This window comes from Papaver somniferum, chromosome 5 (genome assembly GCF_003573695.1).
Source record: "Papaver somniferum cultivar HN1 chromosome 5, ASM357369v1, whole genome shotgun sequence".
NCBI lineage: Eukaryota > Viridiplantae > Streptophyta > Magnoliopsida > Ranunculales > Papaveraceae > Papaver > Papaver somniferum.
In genome coordinates this window covers 149551267-149561876 of record NC_039362.1, presented here as the reverse complement: position 1 = coordinate 149561876, position 10610 = coordinate 149551267, and the positions used below count along the sequence as shown (strand labels likewise).

The following is a 10610-nucleotide window of genomic DNA, read 5'->3' as shown; positions in this document are numbered from 1 at the left end:
AAGATTGAGTCTGACTGTCTAGTTTATTCTCTTAAAAGTATATTGGAGTTAGTCCATATAAATTGCTAAGCGAAATTGGGTGTGGTTGTTAGACCCCCGTTTTTTCACTTATAGTACTAGGCTATGTGTAGTTAAAGTTTTATCAGTCACGATGAAAAACAACTTAGTAAACTAGATTTCTTGTATTCGAATCATTAGAAACACAATCAATATTATGAAAATTAGGCTTAATTTTCTAACATTAGTTTTATGCAATACTTTTCCAATTTTCCTTTCACCATGTAAGCAATCCTATTTAAATTTTATTAGTTGTCTTTCTTTTTGAATCACGAAATTTATATAAATTTCATTAGTGTATGCATATTATATTCACGAACGCTATTAATTTTTAATCGTATAATAATCTGAAATCTCATGATTGTGATCCCGTCAAAATGTATTTAAAACTGTCATTATTTGTGACCAAGTTACCGAATAAATGTTTAATTCATCGTGACTCGGTGGGTTGTAACTTGGTAAAAGTCTTTTTAGTCTATCTATATCTCTTCAGTGCATGCATAATACCTATTCATGGAGGCTTCTATCTTCGAATTGGTAATTCAGAATCACCACTGTTTATGATTGAGATACCAAAAGAATCCTTAATTTCCTCAAAACTCGGTAGATTGACACTTATAAGAGGTCTTTTTAGTTTTCCTATATTTTATTATAGTATATATGTGCATAATACATACTCATGAAGTCTACAAAAACTTCGAATTGCTAATTCAAAATTATCACTATTTAGAACTGAGATTCTACATAAATTCTTAATTTCCTCAAAAGTCGGTAGGTTGGCACTTGGTGGGAATTCTTTGTAGTCCATCTATAATTTTTTTGTGTGTTCATAATATATGTTCACGGAGGCTACTAACTTCGAATTACTAATTTAAACTTGTCGTTGTTTATGACTGAAATACTGAATAAATCCTTAATTTTCTCAAAACTTGGTAGGATGGCACTTGGATGAAGTGTGTGAAAAATATATATTCATGGAGGCTACTAACTTCGAATTACAAACTCAAAATTGTCATTATCTATGACTGAGATACCGAATAAATCCTAAATTTTCTCAAAACTCGGTAGGTTGTCATTTATCACTTGACAGAAGTCTTTCTGATTTATCTATATTTTATTAGTGTGTGCATGATATATATTCACGAGTGCTACTAACTTCAAATTGTTAGTTCAAAGTTGTCGTTATTTATGACTGAGATACCGAATAAATTCTTAATTTTCTCAAAAGTACAGGTTAGCTCTTGAAGTCTCTAGTATATTTATGTTTCATTAGTGTGTTCATGATATAAATATATATTCATCGAGGCTACTAACTTTAAATTGTTAATTCAAATTTCTTATTATTCATACATAATAATATACTTTAATTTGCTCAGAAGTCTGGATTGGCACTTGGTAGAAGTCTTCCTAGTATATCTACTTAAATTTGTCCCTAACAATGACTGAGTACTAATAAATTCTTAGTTTCCTCATAACTCCATTGGGTGGTACTTGGTAGAACTCTTGTTTGATAGGATATACCTGAAAAAATGATCTAAAGTCTAGACCAACACACGACAATTCAGAATTTCTTCTGAGTGGAAAATCATGAATTTCTGTTAAAGTATGACCATCCAACTCAAAACCAATTGGAGTGGCCCTAAGGATTATAAACCGAAGGATCTTAGATAACCCAGATAATGTGGGACTAATAATCTCAACACGCCCCTCATGTGTAGCCTTGTTGGATCTAACACGTAGACAATAAATCGGGTGACGCGGAATAAGGGTGTGGTCAATTGACTCGACACAAATAGCCCGATTCTACTACGACCTGTTTTTAGGGTTTTCTTTTCTCTCTTTACTTACAGCTTCTCAACCCTATTCTTCATGGCTTCCATAACTTATCAATCCTCAATAACTTCTTCCTCAACAACATTTACTTCTTCTACTTCTTTAATGTTTTCTCTATCATTCGATCAGGTACCCTTTGAGCGTCTTCATGGTGCTGTTTCAGAAAAGTTAACCGGTCACAACTATCTGTTATGGAGAGCTCAGTTCACACCCTATTTACAGGGCTACGATTTGGAGAAATTTGTCGATGGTTCTCTTGCAGCTCCACCGGCCATTATCGATGGAATTTCTAACCCACTGTTCTTGTCTTGGAGGCGTACAGATAAGTTACTACTAGGCTGGATTATGTCGTCTATCACTGCTCATATCCTAGCCAAAGTGAAAGCATGTGATACTTCTTTCTCAATCTGAACAAAACTCGATGCTCTCTTTGCATCTAAAACAGATGCCTATCTTATTCATCTTAAGGAATCTCTTTCATCCGTCAAGAAAGGAGGCTCAACTATGTCAAATTACATTCAATCCGTGAAAAATATTATGGATTCTCTTGCTGCTAGTGGTATTGAAGTCTCTGACAAATAATTTCGCCATTATGTTGCTAAGGGCCTTGATTCATTATATGAATCAATTGTTAGCTCTTTAATCGCCACAAAGGGTGTTATTACATCTGACGAATTTGAATCCATGCTTTTTTCTTATGATCTTCGTGTCACTTCATAAAATCAGGTAGCTCTCTTTTCACCACTTGCGAACGTTGCTTCTGTGAACCGCATTGAGGATTTTCCGCTTACACGAGATGGAAAACCAGTTGTTGTTTGTCAAATTTGCATTAATCCCTTTCATAATGCTCGTGATTGCCGCAAGAGGTTGGATACAGTGACTTATCCTTCTCGGGACAAACATCCCCAATCCAAGAATCATGCTACTTGAGGACGCCGACCATCTTCTAATGCTCCAGCTGCTTATGATGCGTCTCATAATTATGTTTATGCCTATGATTGGCTTCCCGATAGTGGTGCGACGAATCATATGAATAATGATCTCAACAACCTACACACTCATTATGAATACAATGGACCTGATAACATTCGAACTGCTGGAGGTTCATCCTTGCCAATTTCCCATACTGTTAATGGTATTCTTGCTACTCCTACCCGTAAGTTTCTTCTTCCTAATGTTCTTCATGTTCCGAATCTCTCCAAAAATATTTTATCCGTCTCTAAATTTTGTCTTGATAATAGTATCTTTTTTGAATTCTATGACTCTTTTTGTCTTGTGAAGGATCCCCAAACTTTGGGAGGTAGCTTTTCGAGGAATGCTCAATAAGGAGGGTCTTTATACTCTTCTTCCTATTTCATCGGTTTCTGCTTTTGTTGGTGAAAGTACTTCTTTACAAACATGGCATTCTCGTTTGGGGCATCCAATGCTCAAAGCAGTCAAAACCATTGTCTCGACGCATAGATTGCCAGTTTCTTCTTTTCAGTTTTCTATGTGCCAGTCGTGTTTAGCCAATAAAAGCCATACGCTTAGTTTTCTAGTTAGTACTACAGTGTATGAACATCTTTTGGATCTTATTGTTTCAAATGTTTGGGTTCCTGCTCCAGTTTTATCTAACGAAGGTTTTCGGTACTATATTATTTTTGTTGATGTTTTTAGTCATTTTACTTGGATTTACCCTATGCATAAAAAATCCGATTTCATTGGTATCTTTGATGTCTTTTATCACCAAGTGCAAACTCTCTTTGGTCGAAAGATTAAAAATTTCCAAACTGATAATGAAACTGAATATAAGAAACACAGTAAAATTCTACAACAAAATGGTACAACATCGCCTCACTTGTCCCCATATATTTGCTCAAAATGGTCTTGCAGAGAGACGCAATCGTCACATAGTTGAAACCGGCCTAACACTCCTATCCATGGCTTCCGTTCCACCTCGTTATTGGTATGATGCTTTTTCTACGGCCACTTTTCTTATGAATCGTGTTCCCTCAGTTCCTACAGGTGCTAAATCTCCATATGAGCTGTTATTTAATAAAGTTCCGGATTTTTTATCTCTTCAGACTTTTGGATGCGTTTGTTTTCCTCATCTTAGAGATTATCGAACTAATAAACTTGAGTTGCGGTCTTTTCCTTGTGTTTTTCTTGGATATTGTGCCGATCTAAAGGATTACAAGTGTTTGCACATTCCGTCTGGTCAAATTTATTGGTCGCGTCATGTTGTTTTCGGTGAATCTTCCTTTTCTTTTCTTTTGCAGGTCCCAATTCCTCGGTACTACCATCTTCCTCGGATCCTTCACATGTGCTCTCTTCTCCACTTTCTTTTCCAGTTTCTATTGTTCTTCTCCTTCTATCTCTGCGACCTTAATTGTTCCTCCTGGCCAAGTTTCTGGTTCTTCTCCACTAGTTTGTGGTTCCCCTGCTCCTTTACAGGATACCTCTACAAACAGCATGACAGATGTCATCATCCACATGCAGGCTCCTGCTGTTTCTCGTCAGCTGGATTCCACCAACAGCACAACAAACTCGCCTCCTGTTCTTCTTCCTGTCACAGTTTCTTCACAATTTGCCGCAGCTGCCCCTGCCATCGTTGTTTGCATCTGTTCAATAGTCTTCTTCGTTTCCTACTGCAGTCGGCCATCAAACTTCTGTGTCCACTTCCGCTGCCTCATCTGGACCTCCCTCAACAAGGAAGCTGAACAATCTTTTCCTGCTAAATTTATGGAAGTCAAAAGGTCTTTTCCTACAGCTGCTCAACGATCACCTTCTTCTGCTACTCGTTTTGGCCAGACCTACAGCAGGCGCTTACCACCTGTTCATGTTCCTTCATCTGCAGTTTTATCACATGTTCCTGTCGAGTCTTCTAAGGCTCAAGAGTCAGTCCATGTTACTGACCTACCAGATGTTATTGCCATCACACCAGTCCAACAATTTTGCCAGGCCAATCTCTGCAGCTTCTCGACCACCAACTAGGAATGATCATTCCATGATTACTAGGGGAAAGGACGGTATTTTCAAACCAAAAGCTCTCTTAGCTTCGAAATATGCCATGGTTACTGATGCGTTTTTTGAGCCAACTTGTTATTCACAGGCAAAACAAGATCCTAAATGGCGTCGTCTATGGATGATCAATATAATTCTCTTATTCGGAATGACACTTGCAGGTCTTATGTAAAACATACTCTAGATATGAATGTAGTTGGATGTAAATGGGTGTTTTGTATCAAACGCCTTGCTGATGACACTATTGAATGATGTAAGTCTCGTCTCGTGGCACAAGGCTTCCGTCAACTTAAAGGGAGGACTATGGGAAACTTTCAGTCCGATAATCAAGCCTTGTACAATTCGTGTTGTTCTTACTTTTGCCATTACATCTGCCTGGCCTATTCGTCAACTTGATATTCAGAATTCGTTTCTCAATGGTTTTCTTACGGAGGAGGTTTCCATGAAGCAACCCCTTGGTTACACTGATTCCCAAATTATCCTGATCATGTTTGTCGATTGCATAAATCATTGTATGGTCTACAACAGGAACCAAGGGCGTGGTATACTCGACTTAGTGTGTTTTTACAACAACTTGGTTTTCTCACTTCTCGAGAAGATTCTTTCTTGTTTATTCGTCGTTCAAATGGTGATGTTACTTATCTTCTAGTGTATGTTGACGATATTATATTAACATGCTCCTCTTCTTCTTTTTTGCAACATCTTATTGATACCCTCCATAAGGAATTTGCGCTTAAAGATATTGGTGAGTTGTCTCTTTTTTTTCTCGGTGTTGAGGTTACCAAAACGAGTGATGGTCTGTTTTTCTCTCAGCACCGGTGTATTGAAGATTTATTTGAACGTGCCAATATGCAAGGAGCTAAGCCCGTGAGTACTCCTTTTACCACTTCTATTGAGTTAAGTCCGCAAGGTGGAGTTCCTTTGAAAAATCCTACTGAATATCGTAGTCTTGTTGGAGGTCTTCAATACTTGTTGATCACACGCCCTGAACTTGCTTTCCCGGTTAATAAGGTCTGTCAATTTTTGCAACATCCTACTGACAAGCATCTTCTTCTTGTTAATAGAATTTTGCGCTATTTACAAGGTACTTGTTCTTATGGTCTTACTCTCCGGCCTTCTTCTTCTTTGAAATTGAGTTTTCAAGCATATACAGATGCGGATTGGGCTGGTGATCCAACTGATAGACGTTCCACTAGTGGTTATTGTGTTTACTTAGGATCGAATATCATTTCTTGGAGTGCTCGAAAACACAAAGTAGTCTCTAAGTCCAGTACCGAGGCTGGATATCGAGGGCTTGCTATTGCTACTGCTGAACTCATATGGATTGAGTCTCTACTCAAAGAACTTCAGATTTCGGTTTTTACTTCTCCTGCCTTATGGTGTGATAATCTTGGTGCTACATATCTTACCATGAATCCTATATTTTATGGTCGTACTAAACACATTAAAATCGATTATCATTTTGTTCGTGAACGGGTTCAACGTGGTCAACTTATTATTCATTTTGTTTGTTATGAGGATCAGATTGCAGACATCTTTACTAAACATCTTTCAAGAGATCGTTTCTCGTTTCTTCGCTCTAAGCTTACTGTCACTGACCACCCACTTAGATCTATGGAGGGTGTTAGAGTATAGGAAACTCAGTTGTTATTTCCTATTAAAATAATATTTTCCTGTTATAGTTTGGGTTCTATTAGGTATGTCTTGTACGGCAAGCCTAAGGCTGTTGATAGTGGTTTTTAGTTCAGGGCTAAAAATGTAAACCCTATATTGAATGCGCCGTCTGCAAAAGGACTGAGCCATATTAAAGTAATTAGTGCCCGAGACTCTCTACTCACACATGTACTGAGAAATTCAGTATATTTATTCAGAATGGTGCATGTAGCAACAATCCAAAACATTCTATAAACTCTCGCCTACATTATTCATTAGTGTATGGTTTTATTAAGTATTTTCCTATGCTATGTTCCCCATCTGAACCCTTAGTATTGGTACGACATGACAATTAGTGTTCACTCGCAGCTGAGTAGCACAAATTTCTCGAGGTATCAAAATTAAGGTCTGCATGAAAATGCTCAATCATAAGATGCGCTAACTGCTCTCTGAGAATAAAAGGATTTTGTGTCAACACACAAAATTTGTTCAATTTTGTGATAACTCGAAAAATTCAAGTTTTGGCCTAATTAATTTGTAAAAGTTAGGACTTTTTGCGCCTGTGCAAATATCTCGAACCCTATTGGTCGAGGCCAAACCTTGGAAAGCTAGGAAACTAATCCGCCATGGAGATAGTAGGAGCAAAGTCCTACCACAAAACAAGAAACAAAAGAGGAGCCGCAGAAAATAGGAGCAACAACAAAAGGAGGCGTGGCCATGTCACATGGCCGGCCAGTTTAGGCGCCACCCGCAGACGGCCACGCCCCATGCTTCTTGACCGGCCCCCCTCTTTCATATCGACCAATCAGGTCTCTCTAAAGCCACCACGCGCACTAGAGATGTGGTCTCGCCCCCATGCTGCTTGCCGGCCCTCCTCTTTCCCATCGACCAATCAGGTCGCTCTAAATCCGGCACATGCACATGGAATGTGGTCAGGCCCATACTTGCCGGCCCTCTTTCCTATCAGCCAATCAGGTCGCTTTAAATGCGGAACGCGCTAGACATGTGGCCACACCCTATGTTTGGCCGACCCCTTTTCTATCGACCAATCAGGTCGCTCTAAACCCGACACACGCATTAAAAGGCCGAACTATGCCAAACAACCACCATGTCAATTGGTTAAACAATTCTCCAAACCGCTCCAACATGTTAATCGGCATGCCAACATGCCATGTTGTGGCAGCAACATGCCAACACGCCACTCCGCCGCAACAACATGCCAACGTACCAGAAACAACGCAGCTACGTGCTAACCCACTTTTTGTCCGTGGCCAATGCCGTAACAGATTCCAGTCAGGGTATTCCGATCAGAACACGATTCTTGCTTTAGTGGCATTAGTCGAGACCTTAATTTTTGTTCGTGGCCCAAATTATGCCACTTTGGACCCACAACATGCCACGAGCCATGCGGGACCCATAAAACCCTAATAGGGCGCCATGCCATGGCCACCCATGACTATCCTTGCGCCTGTGGTCGTTCCCACATTATGGCCTAGCCATAATTCCTTTGACGAGGCCATGACACCATCTGCACAAAAAACGTCACCGTGCCGCGACTACATGCCACACGCGCTAATTAGTGTTGCGGCATGCCAAACCCTAATTTAGGCAGGGCCGCTACGCCACACGCCACACACGCTAATTAGGGTTGCGGCATGCCAAACCCTAATTTAGGCAGGTCCGCTACGACACATGCCACACGCACTAATTAGGGTTGCGGCATTCCAAACCCTAATTTAGGAAGGCGCCACTGCACCACTTTTCCACTGACAGGCGTCATTACGCCATTATGCCACTACTGGCGCCAACAAGATGTGGCCATAATCAACGGCCACCTTCTCTCATAAATTGCAATCTCAGCCGTCCAACTTCGCCGCGGAGTTAACCGGCTTATAACAAGTCTTAGGTGACCAACCAAGACTAACCTAATAGCGTCACACGCTATTTTCCTACGACAAGTCTCATGACTTAACTTGCCACACATGATTATCCGCCATTTAGCTGGCGTACGATTAATCAGAATAGCCTGGTCCTGTACACAAGACCCACTCAGCAATCTGCTGCATATTTTCCACGAAATACTCGAGACATCAAACATGTCACAAACTGGGGGATGCTCATCAGGGTATTGGTCTGGCATTTTACAGCGTGCGGCGTGCAACACGTCCATTATAAGAAAGTGTCAAGAAAACGGGCATTTAGTAGCGGCAAGAATTAATGGGTGTAAACTAACCTGTTTCCTTCATAGTGGGGATGTGGTTTATAGCATTTACACATTACCCCACTTCTCTATTACTCAATCACTCCCATTTCCTACGAGATCAGGGTGCGTTCAATTATGACTTGTATAAATAGGTTCTACTTATTTTGACCAAAAAGACAGCTTTTGGTTAACAACAACACGAGTATCCAAACAAACACCAAAGAACTGATAGCTTACATTCCGCAAGCCAGTTCCATATTCTGATACAAGTGATAAAACAGCCACACCTTCATAATTAACCATTGTGGTCTCAACACCTTCTTCGATTCCCTCCCTAAGACCAACCCTTCTCCTTCACTTTGTGACCGAAGCAAGACTGGAACAACCATTTCTTGGTTTAGGCCAGGATTGTACAAATTGATCTCTAAAATCTAAATCACTCCCGTGCAGTGCATTTGTTTAGGTCTAAATCTGTTTCTCAATAACACACCCAAATTTACCAAAACCGGTAGAAACAGTTTTTATCCCAAAACAACTGGTGACCACAGTGGGAGATTAGTCTCTTGGTTGCAAAATCAGTTTCTCAGGATTCATTCCATTTTTCTCAATTTCAAAAGGGTGTATCTTAGATCCAATTCAATCATTAAACTCAATTTAGGTTCAACAACCAATTTCAATTCCGGTGTTCCGTTCGCTAAGAATCTTCATACTATTTCAAGCAATGCTATTGGAAATGCCTTGGATAGCTGAGCACCAGTAAATTTCCCAGATGAAAGGACCATAAAGCCGCATGAAGACACATGAAGACGTGATTAGTACTTGGGAAGGCACAGTGGCTTCTCTCGAGGTCCGAATGGAGCAGCCACATCTGCAACACCATAAGTGTTATATGGAGCAAGACGGAAACGCCTCAAAGTTATCACCGATATTAATGTCTCCAGGGTCCACACTCAGGGGATAAAAGGAAGATTTGCATAGCCGTTGTTCTAGTATGGAGATAGTCGACGAAAAATCTCAACATCAGTGGAGTCCTAGAAAGGCACCTGCAGAGATCACAAAAGTGAGGGTCTATCTCCATTCCACCACTACTACCATTTTATGGTCAGGAGTATCCGCTATCACTTCGTCAGTAAAATGTATAGATCCAGACCATGGCGCAATTATGGGAATTCGTACATCTACAATAATAAAGGAAGCTTGACATATCTTCAAATCATTCATAGAGGTTCACCTATTATGCCGACCCAAGCAAGAGCAAGCCCGGTACATCTTCAGATCTACTGGAGTCGACACGTCAAGAGAGCATCCTCAAGAAGATAACGGTGCCTGCAGCATCATGTCAGGGCAGAATCCGCTGCCGAGATAACTTCATGCATAGGAAGATTCGAGAAGTTTGTGTACCAAAAGGATCCGCGTTTCCCATATTTCCTTTTCCAAGGGAAGCGGATAATGCTGAAGAGTTCTCCAAATTTCCTACCGGAAAAACCTACACCGGGATGTTCTAAAATTGAAGCCCTCGATTTCCAAGTATACTGCTGGTACTAACACATCAATAGATAACCTACAAAGAGAGACACCTCATCAAAAGCGTCACCCACGGACATGTCATGTGGTCTAGAAAGGTTACGGGTCGTTTTGCAAAAACTGCGTGAGAAACGTTTTTACACTTGCCTCCTGAAGAATTGAAACTGGTGCTTATTGGTGAAGAATCTTGGAGTGATGCATATACCAAACGATTCGTATGGAAGTCTTCTACAAAATACTAAAAGAGCACATCAATCCTATGAATTAGCTATAAATATAAGCCGAAACTCTCGACTAGGTGACAACTGAAAAACCTACATAATTCTTTCTGGAAAGT

The 10610-nt window shown here is 40.2% G+C and overlaps 1 protein-coding gene across 1 annotated transcript; it reads left to right on the top strand.

The window, feature by feature from the left end:
* The first annotated feature begins 4998 nt into the window (after positions 1 to 4998).
* LOC113279851 (uncharacterized mitochondrial protein AtMg00810-like) lies at positions 4999 to 6528 on the top strand. The gene is made up of 3 exons (XM_026528502.1): positions 4999 to 5061; positions 5171 to 5329; positions 5422 to 6528. Exons 1-3 carry the CDS (start codon positions 4999 to 5001, stop codon positions 6526 to 6528), a joined length of 1329 nt encoding a protein of 442 aa, XP_026384287.1.
* Positions 6529 to 10610: the final 4082 nt, after the last annotated feature.